Raw genomic sequence first — 21164 nt, forward strand, 5'->3', positions numbered from 1 at the left:
GTCCCTGCCCCAGTGGAGCTTACAATCTATATACCCTACCACATGTACACGCACACACAGACATTCTAGGGTTCATTTTGTTGGGTACCAATTAACCTACCAGTATACTGTATATTTGGATTATGGGAAGAAACCAGAGTACCCAAAGGAAACCCACGCAAGCACTGGGAGAATATACAAACTCTGCACAGTAAGGGCCATGGTGGGAATTGAACCCATGACCTCAGTGCTGTGAGGCAGTTATGCTGTTCTTAAAGACAGCGCAATCGTCAAGGCTACACCCATAATTTGGAAGTACAGGTTGAGCATCCCTTATGCAAAATGCTCAGGACCAGAAGAATTTTGGATATCGGATTATTCCGTATTTTAGAATATTTGTATATTTAATCAGGTATCTTGAGGTATCTTGCATTTATGTTGTAAAAGCACATCAAACACATGAAATACACACAAATATATGTTATTTGTGCATGAAACAAGGTTTTAAAACATGAAACAAACTTTGCGTACTATCTCAGACACTGAATTTGAATGCCAAGCAATCATGTCCTTGCACATATTTAGTGGCAGTTACATGTTATTTCCCCAATAGTGACAGTTACAGATGGACCCAATAGGTTTTTAGCAAAAAATAAAAAGTAAAAGTACATTTTGGAGACTATGGTTTTCGGAATAATTTGGATAACGGATATTTGGATAAGGGATACTCAAGCTGTATATAATAAAAGTGTAGAACTCATATCTGTTAGTAACTGCGACTGCATGGGCAGTGATGCAAGAAACAACTGAAATAGTCATAGTTTCTGTAAGAGAATACGTAAAACTTGTGTGCATTTCACAGGGTAAAAGGTCAAAAGAAAAGATAGTTAAGAGAAACTGTATCCAGAATATTTATTAATTCATATCCCCTAGCTCTATGGTGCTCAGAATGGGACAGACCTTCATTTTAGATAATATCAATGTGAACAGACTTCAAAGGAAAGGAAATTGGAGCACATGAAAATGCTATGCTAGTTCTGTTCTGTGGCTAAAAGCAATAGTTAAACATTTCAGCCTATATAGAACCAAATATTAACTTGATTTTCAGAATCTTAACAGATTGCTTAAAAAAATATAATAAATAACCATTGTCTTTGCGTCACTGACAAGTGTAGTGTAATGAATGGTAGGGCATGCTAATGAGAGAGACAATGCTAGTATCTTTTCAAACTCACTTTAAATAAGATGGATGAATTCTGTAGCGCACAAGTGATAATGTTAATTTAACTTTAGAAAGGGCCTATCACATACCTCCCAACTTGGAGTTTCACCAAGGAGGGACAGTTGCGCGCGCCCAGAATTAGGGGGCGCGGCTTGTCGTGGGAGGGGGCGTGGTCTATAATTGCGTCGTACCACGAGGCCACGCCCCGTTTTACGCGGTGTCGGGGCATGGCCCTGAGGCTCTGTGAGCCTCTAGCCAAGCCCCCAGCCCCTCTGGATGTGGGGTATAGACACTGTGCGCATGCGCACAGCGTCTATTTTCCGCTCGCGGTTCGCCAGCAACTAATGGGGGGACTCCCAACTGCCCCCTCTGCGGGACACTGCCAGTGGCGGGAGGGACGCAGGAATGTCCCCGAAAACCGGGACGTTCCCGCGATTATCGGGATGGTTGGGGGGTATGCTGTCATGCTCCCTGTTTTAATATTAAATGGGGTATTCAATATGTGCTGATTTTTCCCGACAGGAGAAATATTGGCACTCACCTATTTGATGCTACCGTTAACGACAGCATTGAAGAGTATCAGATCCAACTTTTTTAAAGTCAGATCTGATGTGTCGGAAATGGGCGCAAATTGTTGAATTCACAGCCGTTTTTTGCCAATCCATTTTCACCGATCCATGGATTTTCCAGCACATGACAGCCAGAACATTAAATTCCGACTCTTGAGTTACTGTCGGAAGAAATGAAAACGGCCCATTAAGTTGTCTACCACTAGTTTCCTACTGAGCACTTTCCGGGGTTCCCTATTAATCAAGGGCTCATTGCTGACATTGTGATGATGATGTGTACATTGTGAACATGATACAGAAACATTCTTTCATATGGTGGGAGTTGCAGTATTATAAGTATTAAGAAAACTTAATACTTAACACTGATCTGGTACCGGTGTCTAGATAGACCCTCTATGGGTCTACACCAAAAGGTTGATATGTTATAGGTCGACATGGTCAAAAGGTAGACATGAAAAGTGTTCACATAAAAAATGTCAACGAGGTCAAACGGTTGACATGATCAAAAGGTTGACATGATCAAAAGGTCGACAAGAAAAAGGTCAATACTTGAAGAAATCGACATGAGCTTTTCACAAGAGCAGACTATATTGGCCAAATGGCTTTTATCTTCCATCAAATTCTATGTTTCTAAAATTATAATAATAACTATAATTTCAGTCAAAACCAGAGGTGTCTCCTACCTAAGATTAGGAGGGGGGCTACCACTCACCACGCTGCCATGTCTCCCTGACTGTGTCATCCTCCCGGCACCTGTATAATGCAGTTCATAGGTGACGGGCTAGGGTCATGCGTAGTAGCGGTGATGGTACTACGCATGCGCAAAAGCCTGGCTTCTATGAGCTGCATCGGGTGTAGCCCATGGAAGCCAGGTAGGGCTGCATGGTAAGCCAGGGAGTGGCTTCCTACAGGAAGCCAGCTCTATGCCTATCGCAGACTGGACTGGCAGTCCCTGAGGGAGGAAGCAACTCCCAATGGGACTGCCTTACTGTGGATAATTGGCATCTAGGGCTTCCAAGGAAGTCACTGCCACTCACAATTATGCCAGTGCGGTCTCAAGGACTGCATCTGCTCCACTGACACTGAGGGGTGGCAGATTTTACTGAATTAAAATTTGCCACTGGTCAAAAGATAGCGTACCTAACTCCCAAGATGCAATGTACCACCCATACGGACATACATTTTAATGGGATGTATTATATAGTGTTTGCTGATCTATTCTCCAGATTTCCCAGTTGTCTTCTTGCTGTCTTCTACTGATACTCAACTGTGTATAAAAAAATTACAACAATTCAAAATGACTATTGATGGAATAGCTCTACTGCTTATGATATACATGGAATTCTCACCTACTGTGCACAGTGACTAGCCTCTTCTATTTTCATCTCTCACAGTGTTAAAATAGGAATTTGAGAAGTCAATGAAAATGAATAATTAAAACATCTCTGTCATTTTGGAGTGGTTAATAAATATTACAAAGATAGTCTACTGAAATATTCTATTCATGTCTCTTTATATAGCACGAACACTGTCTTTGGACCTCTTGGTGTTGGTGCTTCTACTAATCTCTTTTTGAATCCTGGCTTTCCCATTGGTATTACATTACCTTCTGTGGAAACATTTCTTCAGCCTCAAGTCTCATAAACAATTTTTAGATGATGACCTAGAATTGTTCTTAACCTGTCTAGTGTTTGTAGGAGAAAATCGGAGCTCTTAGTTTTTGACAATTAACAATAAAATAGATACAGTATCAAACTGGAAGGCGGCTATGTATGAAAATAGAAATATTTTCAATGGGCAGTATTCAATGAAAAAGTTCTCAGTGCATGGAGAGCGTTTTATTTCGCTCTCCATGCACTCTCCGTGTTCCGGAGGGCTCTCTGCCACTCCTGCTCCCTCTATTCAATGTGGCTAATGCTCTCCGCCACTCGCGGAGAGTCTTAACCCCTACAGGGAGCAGGGAGCTTTCAGGGAGCCGGAAGCAGCCAGAGAGATTAAAGTCTCCCTGGCTGCTCCAGAGGACTGTGGAGGGGAGGGGGGCTCTCCAGGACCCAGGCTGCACCCCCCTATAGCCAGCGGGGGACCCAGTATTCACTGCACCCATTTGTGCATAGTTACGTTCGGGTGCAGTGAATATATGAATATCTAATGAGCGGCTCGAGCGCTCCGGCCCCCTGCTGACTGCACTGTGTAAAAAAAAAAAAAAAAATTAAATTTTTTTTTTTTAAATTAAATATATATTCATGTGCTATAAGCACATGAATAAAAATAACATGCCCCTTCACTGATTTTTTGACACCAAAATTTCTTAAAAAAACCTTTTAGTTTAAAAGTTCACATTCCAGCTCTCCATCAAAAGATGGAGAATTGCTACACGGAGAGACACGGAGAAAGTCACTTAGAAAGACGGAGAACATTTCACATTGAATAGGGTTGCTCGCTTTTGGAGAGCAAAATGCTCCGTCCAAGGCGAACAAAGCACAAGTTCTCCACAAAACACGGAGAACTTTTCTCATTGAATAATGCCCAATGAGTCATCTAAAGTTTTTGATTTCCAAGCTGCTGTCACAGTGGTGTTTTTCGGTAGCACGTTAATTAGCACCATGTCGTTATGACCCAGGTGTATGCCTATAAAGGATGCAGCTGTCATATACATAAATATAACTAACAAACCCTGCAGTTTGGGCTTTTAATTTTCTTTCTGTTTGTTGGCTCCTGCGCTCTTCATCTTTCATACTTTACACTGTGCGTAAAGCACAATGCTGAAGGATGGCTACATTTCTCACTGGTGTTTAGTTAACGTGTTGTGACTACTAGGCTGAGGACGTTTTATATTAAGTGCTTTCTACTGAAGTCATGCTTTATTTGCAGTGGTGTGTTGGAAAGGATATAGTTTATTTTTCCATTATGCCAAAAATAAAAAATACTAATAAAACTTGATACACATCTTCTGGGCAGGGATTATTAGTTCAAGTATACGTTTAATGCATATTGAAGTATGTGTACTGCACAAAGTAGTTGTTTTTCACTAATATTTAAGCACAATTATAAGTAACATATTTTGCTTCTTAATCTTTGAAAAAGGTTTTCGTTGAACCAGTTACCGGTGAGTGCGGGGATGTGTAGCCGGTGTGATAATGGCATCACTGACTGCAATTTTAGTAGAATCAAACGATTAACAGGTATCCTGCAACTAAAGGTATTATATATGGTCACAGATGAAAAAAAAAGGTGGTCAAAGAGTAGATATGATATCCTAGTTGTTTTGGATAACAGGTAAGACTTATATTACACTGTTTTTGTCTAAGGGGAGCTGGGTGCGATTCTTTATTCCATTTCTTATTTTGAATCTAAAATCCCTCTGTATATGTGATTAGTATGGTAACAGGGTGTGATTGTGTTTCATACCCCTTTCACACTGCAGCTATAACACGGTATATTGCCCTTTTCTAAACGTTTCAAAACGGTTCTAGCTGCAGTGTGAAAGTGTCAGAGTGAATTTACCGGTTACAAAAACCCAGTAATTCTAACCGTGTTAAAAGAAGGATCTTACACGTTTCAAAGCCAATCCATTTGCAGTGCGAAAGCCTCAGACCTGGTATTTTGAACACATGACTGTGCCACAGAAGGTGATAGGCTGTCTCCCTGCCTGATGACACAATCCTGAATCAACAAACCGGAGAAATAGCATATGAAGTAGTGGAGAACCATTGCTGGCATATTTCTACACTACAAAACTAAGGAGGTTATTTTGGTTCACTCTTTCTGACAAATTCCTTCTTAGATGGACAAAACCATGTGCACTGCAGGTGGGGCAGATGTAACTTGTGCAGAGAGAATTAGATTTGGGTGGGGTTTTACTTCAAAGTGAGATCTATATTGCAGTGTAAAAATAAAGCAGTCATTATTTACCCTGCACAGAAACAAAATAACTCACCCAAATCTAATTCTCTCTGCACATGTTGCATCTGCCCCCCTGCAGTGCACATGGTTTTGTCCATCTAAGAAGGAATTTGTCAGAAAGAGTGAACCAAAATAACCCCCTTAGTTAAAGAAACATGGACCGATGAGGAGGGCAGGGAGATGCTTAGATAAGAGGGGAGGCAGACATTGCCAGACAATCACTGGCACTGTAAAGGATTCTCTAATATATAACTAAAGGCATTTGTAATTGGTCCAGTACATAATCATCCACAAACAGGCTTCTTTTTAGCTGTAATACAAAAATGTGAGCCATAAAATTCCATTACAAATGACATCCACTGTTTTCTATGGGTGAAACGGGTTCAGTGTGAAAGGTGCCAACCCACTAATGAATCAGTAATATACCGTTTACAACATGCGATGTGAAAGGGGTTAAGAAACGTTTCAAATACCGGGTCTAAGCAGGTTTTGTGATGTGAAAGCAGTTTTAGTGTCAGGAGCACCTTGGCAATGATATTTTACCAGAAGTAGCATTTACAAGGGTAATAAAAATGTCTATGAACTAATGAAACTAATTCTGATGCAATCATTTATACTGTCTTCTATTACTGAGTTAATGTTTATTGTTATTAGTAATGAAGACCTTTTATATACTCAGAGCTACCTGTTCGGACATGACATGACATTCACTAGAGGTTATATTACTGCTAAATACTTTTAGCAGTAAAATAACATCTAGTAAACGTGTTAATGAACACAGAGAATACCACTCAATAATTTCAGAAATGTTATATAAATAAGTATAAAAATATTTGAACATTTATTCTGTGGAGTGAAGAGTACGTCCGTTTTGAATTGCGTTTCCCTTGCTTTCTTCTGACCAACTGCTATTGGAGCCAGTTTCCTGGCTAGAGACAAATAGCAAATCTGCGTTTAAATATTAATTTTCACGTTGCGAATTTACACAAATTTTATTTTATTACAGCTGCATTAAAAATCCATAGTGTGGCAAATATACTCCTTATTATTAATGCAAAAAAGCCACAAATATGGTTACATAAATCATTCTGCCTATTTAACACTCCTTGAAGTTTGTGTAAGTTAGCTTTGGACAGTAATATATGACTCATTTATTTTTTCTGTTATGGTAAGAGCATAGATTAATAAGCATTTTAATAGGGAATGGCAGGTGTCCAGAAGGTTAAGTAATGCGGAAAATAAATTGTCAGCACTTATAGTGGAGGTGATAGCTCTTTATTGGACAAAGTTACAGAATCTGTTTTCAAAGGTTAGTGTGCCATAAAAATATCCTTTACTACCCTTTATTATTTTACAAAAAAGAAAACTTAATAGAACATTGCGAAACGACTAAACATTGGCACATACAGACTTCATAGGTGTCAAATTATCATCTACCACAGGGAGATTTAGTTAACCTGTGTGCTACTGATTTACGTCAAGTGTGTTTTCCAAAGCATGACATTGAATTCCTTGTGCAGTAATGGCACGCCTCCCTCCCCTAGAGCTGACCACAGCCTGGGGCTGGTTTGTTACTGCTTATTGTCATCTATGGCATCTCATATATCTATAGGGGCCTGATTCATAAGTGGACACAAACGCGTATGCAGCTTTTGTCGGACACCAGTCAGATGCTGCTACAAAGGCCCTCCCCATTGTACATCCAGGTGTATGAATGTGCAAGGACTGAGACTCTCACTTTCAGCATTCGCACATCCTGTAAACTGTTATACCACTTGCTGCACCACCTCCATCATCTATCACAGCATTGCAAAACATGAACCAGCCCTATGAAAGGTTCAGATTATCTTTCTGAGTATGGTTTTCAAGGTGAATGATTGAGCGTCTGTGTATGCAACCACTTCGTTTACAGGACAGCTATACTGCGTAACACGTGTGCTGTTGGAGTTCTAGGGATTTAAACCAGCAGCAGTTCCAGGGCTTTCCACACTGCCAGCAAACTATAAATATATGCCATACCTCACATACTTTATAAAAGGACAGTGGTCTCATAGGGAAGGGGAGTGGTCACGCAATTATACCCATAATTCAAGTTACGCCACACAGTAGCACAATTATATTCACATTACACCACATGTAGTGCCCCTAATTCATATTACACCACATAGTAGTGCACATTATGCTAATCAGTAGTGAGTGACCCTTATTCATGTTGCTCCTTATACATGTATGCAACAGAGTATGGACAATGTCCACAGTAACACAAAGGAGGGGGGTGTTAATCGCACAGGTATCTAATGTATGTTTTTCAAATGGCCCCTTGTATTTAGGTAATTTTTCATGTAACATATACCATTAGTCAAAAGGGTGTGCTACCACTGGACATAAGTTTAAGCAGAGTATTGTAGTTTTTTGAAGAGACAAAAAGCAACAGGAGAATGTCTCTGTGTGGTGCACCAGAGAGGGGAAAGATAAAATGTAACTTTTAATTGATACTTGATAAAATTTAAGCGAAATAAAAGACAAAATACATATACACGTAAACACACATGGACAGTGAAATAAAAAGGATAATCAAATCCTCACATCGTGGGACCCCCCTGTCCCATGCAATTTTGTATAATAAACTTTTATTTATAAATGTGTTTAATGATCTGTACTGGCACTGGTTTATTCACTTTTCACCAGTTTAATGTGTTAATACACAGTTATTTCCTTATTGGTACGCGGTAATTCTCAGTAATAATCACCTAGGTAATACTGTTAAACGTGGCTAAGCTTTTAGATAGACATTTGGATCACGAAGATTTATTGCAAGCCAACCGACCAATAAATCGCCTGGTGTGTATGACCAGATTGCACCTTCCACTCACAATTTGGCGTCGATGGTCATAGGTTGTCACAAAGTGCGGCAACCCGATGTTGGTATACAGAGCCGTTTGAGAAACAGTATTCTATGCTGCGGCTGATACAGCTCGCCGGGAGACAAGTAAGCGCTTGTGTGGACGTCACACACAGCGCGTGTCTGCCGGGCAGACTTGTAAGTGCGAGAGCCGCTACCTATAATTTTTAAGGAAAAGACAGATCAAAATGCATTTCAAGTGGGGTAGGGGGAACAGGGGGAGAAGCCACGAAGTGTACAGTCGGCGTACGCTTCGCCTAGCAGCTTCGTCAGGACCAACCTGAATGAGCCCCGGAAGCCCTTTAAGTACCTGCCCTTAATGAATATTCATGACCTGTCATTCAAGGTTTGTGTTGGTCTCTTCGTTCATTGGTTATTGGAAGTGCCATTCAAAGTGGGATGGCTTTAGGGAAAAAGTTGGAGCGTGGCTAGTATCAGATATGTAATTTAAATATCTGAAGTGTGCATACATTGAAAGAATTATCGTACTTGAAAAATAGAAGTAAATAAAATTAAAATGAATTAATCAATAGACCAAACAATCTGTTTGGTCTATTGATTAATTCATTTTAATTTTATTTACTTCTATTTTTCAAGTACGATAATTCTTTCAATGTATGCACACTTCAGATATTTAAATTACATATCTGATACTAGCCACGCTCCAACTTTTTCCCTAAAGCCATCCCACTTTGAATGGCACTTCCAATAACCAATGAACGAAGAGACCAACACAAACCTTGAATGACAGGTCATGAATATTCATTAAGGGCAGGTACTTAAAGGGCTTCCGGGGCTCATTCAGGTTGGTCCTGACGAAGCTGCTAGGCGAAGCGTACGCCGACTGTACACTTCGTGGCTTCTCCCCCTGTTCCCCCTACCCCACTTGAAATGCATTTTGATCTGTCTTTTCCTTAAAAATTATAGGTAGCGGCTCTCGCACTTACAAGTCTGCCCGGCAGACACGCGCTGTGTGTGACGTCCACACAAGCGCTTACTTGTCTCCCGGCGAGCTGTATCAGCCGCAGCATAGAATACTGTTTCTCAAACGGCTCTGTATACCAACATCGGGTTGCCGCACTTTGTGACAACCTATGACCATCGCTAATACGTGCCTATATAGTGTTAAAACACTGATTCATATAACTCACGCCAAATTGTGAGTGGAAGGTGCAATCTGGTCATACACACCAGGCGATTTATTGGTCGGTTGGCTTGCAATAAATCTTCGTGATCCAAATGTCTATCTAAAAGCTTAGCCACGTTTAACAGTATTACCTAGGTGATTATTACTGAGAATTACCGCGTACCAATAAGGAAATAACTGTGTATTAACACATTAAACTGGTGAAAAGTGAATAAACCAGTGCCAGTACAGATCATTAAACACATTTATAAATAAAAGTTTATTATACAAAATTGCATGGGACAGGGGGGTCCCACGATGTGAGGATTTGATTATCCTTTTTATTTCACTGTCCATGTGTGTTTACGTGTATATGTATTTTGTCTTTTATTTCGCTTAAATTTTATCAAGTATCAATTAAAAGTTACATTTTATCTTTCCCCTCTCTGGTGCACCACACAGAGACATTCTCCTGTTGCTTTTTGTCTCTTCAAAAAACTACAATACTCTGCAATGTCCACAGTAGTATTTCCCCTTACACATAATGTCTGCAGTAGTAGTGTCCATTACACATAATGCCCACAGTAGTATCCATTATACACATAATTCCCACAGTAGTAGTGCCTCTTATACACATAATGCCCACAGTACTGCCCCGTAGACACATATCTGCCTTTGTCTCCCCAGCATCTCAGTGCCCAAGTTACTCCAGCAGCTCCATGCCCTGTGTCTCTCCAGCAGCTTCCCCACCTCTGTGTCCCCCCAATCCCTAACATCTTGTCTTCAACATGTGCAGAGCCGGCTCCTCTTACTGGCTCTTCTTCAGTACAGCAGCAGTAACAGCTTGATATCACATATGCTCAGCCAGAGCTCAGAGTTAAAAGACAGCTTGGTTAGTTACTACTAGAGTGAGTGTATGTATGTATGTATGTATTTATGTATGTATGTATGCATCCATGTATGTATGTATGTATGTATGTATGTATAAATGAGCGTTAGCTCTTGTGAGTGTGAAAAATCTACAGCATGGTCTAGCACTTTAATCACTGTGAAGATGTTCGGACTTCTATCAGAAAACATACTGTAGCAATTTAACAATAGGGGTAGCAGTGACCATGTGTCCTTACATTGTTATGTGTACTGAGGCTAGCATACATATTTTTGAGACATAATAAGAGATATTGGGGTCAATATATTATTGTGCCCCATATCAGTGTCCTAAAAGACATCCAGCCCTGCCGATTATCACAGAAATACAGGATGTGTTAGCACTATAATCCCAAAAAAAGAGACCCACCAGAGAAATGTTATGGTAATTCTCCCCTTGCTGTTCCTCTGTATTGCATCAGCCTAGTACACAAGATCCAGTTGGATGGTTGGATAGTTGGTCTGATGTGTGGCCAGCATAACCCATATTGGAATGATATATAATAGTGAAAACACCATGCAAATTCATCTAGTAATGCTGGCCACACATGAAACCAACTTTCCTCCAACCATCCAACTAGTTGGTTGGTTGGACTGAAAATCTGGTTCTGTATGGGGGCACATGCCAATAAGCAATTTGTTCACAAACTCAGGAGAATGGACAAAAACATTCAGTGAAATCAAATAGGTCCAACTACAGTACATTGGGGGTTATTCTAGTTCATTCTTTCTGACAAAATCCTTCTTAGATGGACAAAACCATGTGCACTGCAGGTGGGGCAGATGTAACTTGTGCAGAGAGAATTAGATTTGGGTGGGGTTTTTCTTCAAAGTGAGATCTATATTGAAGTGTAAAATCATGCAGTCAGTATTTTCCCTGCACAGAAACAAAATAACTCACCCAAATCTAATTCTCTCTGCACATGTTACATCTGCCCCCCTGCAGTGCACATGGTTTTGTCCATCTAAGAAGGATTTTGTCAGAAAGAATGAACTAGAATAAACCCCATTGTCTGAGTGACAGCTGTTCTCCATTTTCCGATTTGAGAAACAAATGACTTAATTACAAATTACATTTGTTCCTATCCAGTACCAGGTTTTTATTCCATCCAACCAACTAGTTGGATGGTTTACGGAAAGTTGGTCTGATATGAGATCGGCAAGTTTTGTGTGATTCTGGAATGACAGACAAAAATGCTGAATTTTTGTTTTTCTGAGACACTAACTCATAAGTCTCTAGCAGTATATTTCTCTAACAAAATCTATGTACAGAAACAAGGCCAGATTCTCTAAGCTTCAAAAGTGATAAAATGGAGAGTGATAAACAGCCAGCCAATCAGCTCCTGTCTGACATTTTTCAAACACAGTCTGTGACATGGCAGGTAGGAGCTGATTGGCTGGCTGTTTATCACTCTCCATTTTATCACTTTTGAAGCTTAGAGAATCTGGCCCACAACCTTTACAGTTTTATTAAATGTATAAACTGAGATGCAATAAAAAAACATGAACCGCAAGAGGGGAAAGACCAGAGATGGGCAGATAACAGATTATAGGTGGCTATTGCAGACATTGGAGTTGATCCTATGAGGTCCGAAGGGTGCGAGGTGCCATGATTCGGGTGCTGTTTTCATGTGTTTAAATGCTGAAAACGGCCGATCTCGCACCCTTCACTGTCCTAAATTTGCTTAAAATTACTCGCACCCCTATGGAGGTGCGAGCGCTTTTAAGCAAATTCATCCCACCGCCGGTGCTGTGATGATTCGCACTCGCAAAACATCCGCACGGAATACGATCAACCCCATTGTGCATGTGAGAGACAAGAAAGGTAAGCGGCATAGATTCAATAAGTACTGCGGCTGCACTGTGTTTTTATGTCTGTTTGGTGTTATTAGTGATGTAGGGATTTAACAGGAACCCCTGCTCATCTTTTGTACTGGGGCCAATGGAAGCCTTCTGCTGAACCTGTCAGTAAACACATTTTAAAAATGAGTAATGTCAGGCAAACAAATGTTACTATATGTAAGGCCAATGTAAGATGTGCATGTCTCTTCAGCTGTTCCAAGTCCCAGCATGCTTTGCCAGCTTTGGCTTGCACATGGGAGTTTCAGAACAGCTGGAGTGCTGCAGGTTGCCCATCTCTGCTTTAGATTGTGCACATCTGCAGTGTTTATTTTCACAAGTCAAATACAGAAATAAGTTGTAACGTGTTTTTGGCTTGTCTGTTACCTTTATTGCAAGGCCAGCAGGCGTTAGCTTCTCTTCATTCCTTTCACTTAAACAATCCTCCCCCATGAGTGAGGTGAGGTGCTGCAAACACTCGGCATGTCCGTAGGTCGCTGCAATGTGCAGTAGATTGTTCCCATTTTCATCATGAATTTGGTCTAGATTATCTACAGCAATGTGAGGCTGGAAGGAAGAAAGGGACGAGATACAGAGCTGTTAGGCACTGGGAAAACACGCTCGGACAAGTTACGATTACATTTCAAAAGAAGTCACTTCATCACTGATATGTTCAGGAAAGTACAGATAACTCTCTTGAGCCAAAGGATAATACATTTAAGATACAAGTTTATATATCAACAAGCAAAACGTGTTGTGCTGGGCTGCATAGTGAGCTTGTATTAATGGTCAATACTGACAAAAATTTTGTATTTCCAGGTGATATTCTGCCTTTTACATGTTCTATATACTGTACATGTATCTATAATGAACTACACCCATTCATAATACTTCTTGGACGGTGCTGCAGGTATCAACGAAAAAAAATGGCACAACCACTATGTTTCTATAGATTCTGCCATAGTCAACCCTGAAAACATGAACTCACCCGCACCATCTTCCTGTTGCGGTACATGCACAGTAGTCTCCGGCAAGTCTACTGTGCAAGAAATGGTTGAAAGAGAGAAAGGCCACAACAAGGCTGCTCAGGGGCCTTCCACTCTATTGTTCTTCCCCTGCTTGCAATTTGCAGCTGTGCACAATTCAAGCAAGTTAGCCCTTTTAGTTAAAGCAGCAGGGCCGGCGCCACCACTAGGCAGGACTAGGCATTTGCCTAGGGCGCTGGCCACTAGAGGGCAGTACTGAGCCGCAGAGGTACCATAGAGAGGTACCAGAAAGCATCCTATCCCGCCCGGCGTGAAGCAACGCTGTCCCCCGCGTAAGCCACCCGCTCTCTGCTGGGGGGATTTCAGCGAGGATGGAGAGGACTCGAAGCACCCGGAAGCTGCATATCGCGGCTTGTAACAGCAGGTAAAGCGCTCCGGGGGGTGGGGGTGCGGGCGCCCACCGCAGTATCGTCCGCAAACACCCCTCCCCCCCGCGTATTGTTCGCACCCTCCCCCACCCCCACCTGGGCGGGCGGCGCTGTTTTTTTTTGCCTAGGGCGGGCGGGGGGCTTGCTCCGGCCCTGTAAAGCAGTCATAATATAAAAACTAAAAACAACCTGATAAGTCGCTGGAATCATGTCTGAACATGGAACTCTCAGGGTCACAAAAAATAGGTTTAAAATATACTGTATATAAATAACAGTATATTATAACCTCCTCTAATCTTTTTTTTACTTCATATAAACAAGCAAAGTCTATTAGCTATAGATTACAAAGAAATCTGGATTCCCTGGTCTGTACTCAGACTATCCAATTAAAAGGGTGACTACATCTACATACCCTGAGGAAAACTTTGGTGGAAATGGAGAGACTTACAGGTATTAACCAATTGGGAACCTCTATGTGGATGTTTATAGCTCAGAATGTAGGTGGGTTTTACATCTAACTTTTTCTCGCTGACATAGAAGGCCCCATATGGTACTAAGCAAATGCTATTCTATGTGGAGTCTTCTATTAATTATTAATATACTGTTTTACACTATAAAGAGTCATTGGTTATGTTTTTGAGGGTACTGCTAACAGAAGGTTAGAAGATTGACACATACTGTATTATATAAATATGACTCTAATTCACCATATAGATACACAGATCTGCACTATGAAAAGTGTTAACCTCTTTCGCTCCTCCTAACCTGCCTACCCTTACCCCTCCATCTGTTCCCATCCGTTCCTACTTATCCTATTGTTTTTCGTTCGTCCACCCACCTCCTTTTAGTATGTTAACTCTTACGAGTAGGGCCCTCCTTCCTCACGTACTCACCCTACCTCATTACCTCACCTGTGCTCCTGTCCTGTTCTTCCCTTCCTCTACTTCAGTCTCCTCGACAATTTTGACACCTACTTCAGAACTGATGCTGATTTTAGTTCTACCAGCTATACCCCTATTTATGCTGTATTTTATCAACACACCCTGTACGTTACCTTGTAATTTGTTTTTTTGTTTGCTATGTACGGCGCTGCGGACACTTTGTGGCGCCTTATAAATAAACAAACTACTACTACTACTTAAGCTATATTTTTTGTGCTTTATAGTAGCTACAGATGTTTGTTCATCATCATGTTAATAGCCACATGGATAGTGTGACTAAAGTACCCACATCCAATACTATGGCCAGCCGCCAGGCCACAAATAGTTGCAAACCAACGAATACTGCAGCATGTCGCGATGCGTATGCACATGGGTACGCATAAGGGCAAAGATAAGTGCAGCTATATCTGTATATAGCAATAATGTAACTGTGTATATATATATATATATATATATATATATTTATTTTCTGTATATAAGAATCACCCCCATGCCGATTACACTTTACCACCTGTCCCGCAGTCCTGCTAAGGGGCACATGTGTCATGAGTTGCAGGTACAGTAGTAGAGCATTATGCTCCTACCCACCATGGAGAACTGTGACGTGCACCCAGTTCACAGCTACCTTAGGGGAAGGAGGTTGGAGGAAGTGTGCGTGTGTGTGTGAGTGGGGGACGACGACGACGACACCTAGTGCCCCAGAAGTGGCAGGTATGTTCTACAGGTGATTTCACTGAGTGAGGACTATGATCACATCAGGCATCATGCCAGGAATAAACAGTGCAGAAGCAGGTGCAATGGATTTAATGGAGCATCATTACATTGTGATAAATGTGTACTATGCTTCGGAAATGGCCTACAAAGAATCTTGTCAAATCTCAATGTAGGACAGTCCTGGAAATGTTCCATCTGTTTATACAAGAGCAGACAACTTTGTTCGGCAATCTTTATAAACATAAAAGTGTGATAATTAGAATGACAGCTAAGATAAGATGGACAAACAGTGGCGTTCACTGGGAGATAAAGCAGTGTCTGTCCGTGTGACAGTATGATGGCAGCCAGCCAGCTGAGCCCTAGTTTATATACAGTACAGACAATGCTACCAAGTCCAATAACAGGTTGTACTGTGTGCTCAGCAGACCGCACAGATACTCCGAAAGCACAAGTCAGAGAATTGCTTATGCACTTATTCCATGTCTTAAGGTGCACATAGACTGAGGCAATTTCATCCGATTTCGTCCGATTGCGACCAATCAGGCCGTTAAATCGGACCAAATCGCCTCTCCCTGACATGCCGCTGGGTCCGATGCGCGGTCCCGTGCGCATAGGACCCGGCAGGCCGTCCGACCACCCGTTCTGGCACCTCCCTCCTGGCGGTGAGGCGGGCGGGAAGCAATGACGCATGCAATCCATCATGTTAGGCGTCCCTGCTGCGATCGCAGGCTGTCGGGTGTCCGTACACTGCTGCGAGACATCGCAGTGGTTTATGGGCACCTTTACACATTACAGTAATAAACTCTCACAGCCCTGAGTGTGATTAATAGTACAGCAGCAATACCTAATTATAATTCTTAGGTCTAAAACGCAATATTTAATAAAGATTATTGCATAGGAGACTATGAGAATGTAACTGTCCAGTCATTCACTAGACCTCATACTGTAGTTATATCAAACTAGGAAACTAACCTGCCATTGAGATACTGTACGGACAATCAACATGAGTTTTTCGTGTGTTTTTAGCCAACATGTGCCGACAGGCGGTATTTCAAACCTTACCATCTACTAGAGCGTGGAGGGATAATAGAAGAGTGTACCCGAAGCATGCACAAGACGTAAATCATTCCAAATCATCTGGGAAGATGCAGGGATCTATTTAGTAAGCTGTAGAGAGAGAGATAAAGTACGAGCCAATCAACTCCTAAAGTAGCTGCTATGTTACAGACTGTAACAGGAGTTGGTTGGCTGGTACTTTATCTCTTTTCACTTTATTACTCTCCAAGGCTTAGTAGATAGACCCATTGGAATATGAGGACTTTCTAGAAGAGTCAGTATTACATTATTGTTCTATGTAATAAATCACAAATATTAAATCATTTTTATCTTTGGTCCCGTGAAACAGACTTTAGCCACACAATTCAAAGCCACTGACAGGTCCTTAGAGAGGTAACTAATGTGTACACATTCTTTTTTATAATCAACATAAGAGAAAGCCAATAACCAACTGTTACTAGTATACTCTACAGAATGAGGCTGAACATCCATCTCCTGGATACAGGAACTTTGGGAAAACTGAAGCTACATTCGGATGGAATTTTCAAAGAGGAATTCATAGACATTAATGTCTAGATATCTGCAACACTACAATGGTGTCACACATGAGAAAGCACCACATCATGCTGTGAGATCCCTGGGACTGATTTACTTTTGCAAAACGTCTGAAATAAATCATTGCTGCTGACAACTAGCGATTAACAACGTAGAGGTGATACGCCCTTTCAATCATTTCTACTACCATGGCGGAAATAGGTGTGTGAATTCTCAACAGTGTCTCACCATGGGCGACATGTACTAAGCCTTGAAAGGTGATAAAGAAGAGAGTGATAGACCATCAACTGACCAGCTGCTGTCATTTTTCAAATACAGCCTGTAGCATGGCAGTTAGGAGCTAATTGGCTGGTATTTACATATAAGTACCAGCTATCTTGATACATCACTATTCTACAAACTGACCTAAATGGGTCACCTCCCGTGCGGATACCCAATTACGGACAATAACGTAACTCTATCTCTATAGTAACCGACTTTCATGACCCAATGGGATTAGGTAATATTGCATGTAATCTGATGTAACAACATAGAATTATTTATGTGTAGAGAAATGTTTTAGAAATATAATTTTATTTATTGACTTAGATCAGGGGTGGGGAACCTCAGGCCCGGGGGCCTATGCGGCCCCCGTAGCTAGTCTGAGTGGCCCGCCAACCCGCCTGGTGGTTTTGCCAGGAGTACAAGTACAGGGGAATTCTCGCGAGAGGCCGGTTATTCTCATGAATTTCCTCTTAATCAACAACAGCTGGAGACTGTCAGTCCTATTCAGCGGCAGCCACCGGAGCATGGGACGGCTGCAGCAGGGGAATTTGTAAGAGACATTTTTACATATGGCCCCCGAAGGATTTTTTCCCCATACAAACGGCCCTTGGCACAAAAAAGGTTCCCCACCCCTGACTTAGATGTATGATATATTGGTCTGCCTCCATATTTATTTATATGAGAATTTTACAGATGTTTTACATTGATTGGACATTCTAATATGAATCATGTGATTGAACTCACCTTGTTAACACCTTATATATGATATAAACCCTGTATAGATCAGTAATAAATCACCTTTGATTATGCTGCCAGGTGTAGCTCCCCCCCCCCCCCCCCCCGCCCCAGGATGAGCTGGCAGGGGACACGGGTAGGTAGATGCTGCACTGCTCCCGATCATGCATATGTAATGAGCGGGAGCAGTGTGAAGTGAATATATGAATATGTAATGAGCGGCTCCTGGCCCCCTGCTGGCGAATTAAAAAAAAAAAGTAAAAAAAATAAATATATATATATATATATATATATTCATGTGCTCCAAGCACATGAATAAAAATAGCATGCCCCTTCACAAAAAAAAAAATCTGATTTTTTTACACCAAAAAAAAAAACCTTTTATTTTAAAAGACACCTTTCCAGTTCACCTTTAAAAGCTGTCGAATGCAAAATGGTGTCTCATGGCAGAAATCATGCTGAAGGCAGTTCTCCATCCTAGCATTGAATACACTCTCGGCAAATCCCAGTGAAAACCCCATTGAAATACACCAGAGAATTGCAGCGAGCATGAAACGGAGAACTGGCCGGCATTCACTGTTTGCTTTCGGCGAACAGTGAAAATTGAATAGGGTCAATCAGATTTTCAGTGAAAAAGATTCACTGCAAGGAGTGAAAACAGCCTGATTCGCCGCAAAAAAACAGTGAATCGGGAGCATTGAATACTGTCCTATGCCTGCTTATGCCAATTCTAACAACTGATACTGCTTGCTATTCAGCTTAAAGCAGCACCAATCTTGCATAATCTTTGGGAAGTTCATTGGTTTTACTAATTGTGTGTTTAGCCATATTGTTTTTAATCTTAATTTTTATTATTAAGGCCAATTTTGTTAATATATATGTATCCAGATCATAAAGTGATAATAAATGTGTACTATATCTTTTAACAAACTCTAACCTATGCGCAGTTTTGATTTGCTATGTTTTGATTTTTAACCTTTTTTCTTGACGCTTGTTTTCCAATTATACATATACAGTATATATATATATATATATATATATATTAGGGCGGAGTGAAAAAACTGAAATTGAGAAATTCAAAATCGGCTAGTGTGGGAAAGTTGTGACTTGACCTGAATAAGAAACGTGCAAAAGCTTTTTGATCTGAGTCAACATCTTCTGTTCTGGCAAGAGGCCTAAAGTTTCACTTTTTTGGTGAAAATGACGAAAACTGTGAAGATGCTCCGATCTAGTTAAAATTATGTCATGATGTCTTAGAGTGGTTTATTAATATACTTTAGCTTAGTAAAAGAGAGTACGAGCTTGTCCTAGTGCAAAGTGACTGACTTTGGCCGGAGAAAAAATACCTGATAAATTACCCATTTTCATGGTTTCAATTATGAATATGGTGTTTTCTCCGGAACGTGTTTTTTTTTGGGGGGGGGGAGAGGATGCTCTGTAATTGATGTGATCAAGAAAAGAAACTTGGTGGAAAAAAAAACAGGTTAAATTCCTTTTGTTTGCCTTTAATAGAATAGTGCACCTATGTGTCTTCTAATGCCCAACAAACTGAATGCCCCAGTAAGTTCAGTAACAATGCATTATGCGGGGTACACACCAGGACGACCCGCTCACGATGCACATCGTGAGCGGGTCGTCAGTGTCTCGTCCGACCCGCTCACGATGACGCGGGGGGGCACGACCCGCTCACGATGTGCACCGTGAGCGGGTCCGATCCGATGGCGACCCGCACCCGGCTGTATGGTCGTCATTGAGATCCTACCTGCAGCAGGTAGGATCTCAATAACGACCGACCGACCCGCGGGACCGCGCATCGGATCGGTATCGGTCCACACCAGGTCAGAAAAGGGCCCAATCAGCACACAATCTACATCCAATTGATCGGAATTGGATCTAGATTGTGCGGATCGGGCCCTAGTCGTCCTGGTGTGTACCCAGCATTACACTCTGTTCTTTAGGTGCAGGATTTAAAACACTTCTGTTTATTGTCTTTACTTGTGGCAGTTTATTTTAAACATGAATTGGTCTGAAAACTATACTGGGAACAGTATAGTTCCCAGTATATATAATTATGCCAAATATAAGCCAATATATTAACAGTTAAATACATTGAAGTGTATTATGATGTAATAAACAAATACATCTAATGTTTAGTGATATTTAAAATGATACATTAAACACTGGACTTGTAATACTTATTGTAACAGTTACTGTTCTTCAATAACAGACTGCAACAGTTATTTCTTATTAGCAATATTAACAACCAGACACTCTGGGTGACATTCTATGGGATGAGATCTGCTTTTTTTGGCGTTAATTAGACCACAAAATGGCGATATCGCATTTTTCCCTGAAATCGCCAATTTAATGGTATGCGCTAAGGGGCTGAAATCGCATAATATGTGCGTTAAGGTATGCGGAACAAAAGTGTGAGATTATTTCGCATTTATATCGCATCCAGATGTTTTCGTATAGGAAAGTATACAAATCGCTTATTTAATGCAATGCGTTTTCGCAAATCGCACTTTTTAGGTGTCTAATTATCGCACTTATTTCAGACCAGGTTCTGTTTGGCGAATTTGCACAGAACTCATTTTGGTCAAGTGCACACATGGTTAATTTCACCACAGGTGCCCTCATTTTCACTCACAAACACCCCTACATAAACCCCAACAGCATTTAGGACACCTGTGAGGGTTTGAAACATGGAGATTTTGCAGAGTGGTTTGGAGTTGATGATTTGTGATGTGGCCCATTTGGAGGAGCTGCGCAGGAGGGAGGAAGCTGCGCGCCAGATCCAGGTAGCCCCCCGACTACTGCGTACCCCACGTATGTATCGTGCTCGGCTCTACCTGGACTCCCTCTCGGATCAGCAGGTTGTGGGGATGTTTAGGCTGAACCGCATTAACCTGTTGGACTTATATGAGCAGGTGAGAGAGGATTTGGACCCTTTTGGGGAAGGCAACTATGCAGTGTCTGGGCTGCACAAATTAATGTGTGCCCTCTACTATTTGGCCA

At 41.3% G+C, this 21164-nt stretch overlaps 1 protein-coding gene across 4 annotated transcripts in view; it reads right to left on the reverse strand.

Annotated features, from left to right (window-relative positions):
• Positions 1-21164, reverse strand: part of SNCAIP (synuclein alpha interacting protein) — a 226655-nt gene that overhangs the window by 31948 nt on the left and 173543 nt on the right. For all 4 annotated transcript variants that reach the window (XM_083151590.1, XM_083151589.1, XM_083151588.1 and 1 more), the window contains one exon: positions 12855-13034. In XM_083151590.1, the coding sequence (XP_083007716.1) occupies positions 12855-13034 (180 nt within the window). The remainder of the gene's footprint in view (positions 1-12854; positions 13035-21164) is intronic.

Source organism: Crinia signifera, chromosome 1 (genome assembly GCF_055691185.1).
Source record: "Crinia signifera chromosome 1, ASM5569118v1, whole genome shotgun sequence".
Lineage (NCBI taxonomy): Eukaryota > Metazoa > Chordata > Amphibia > Anura > Myobatrachidae > Crinia > Crinia signifera.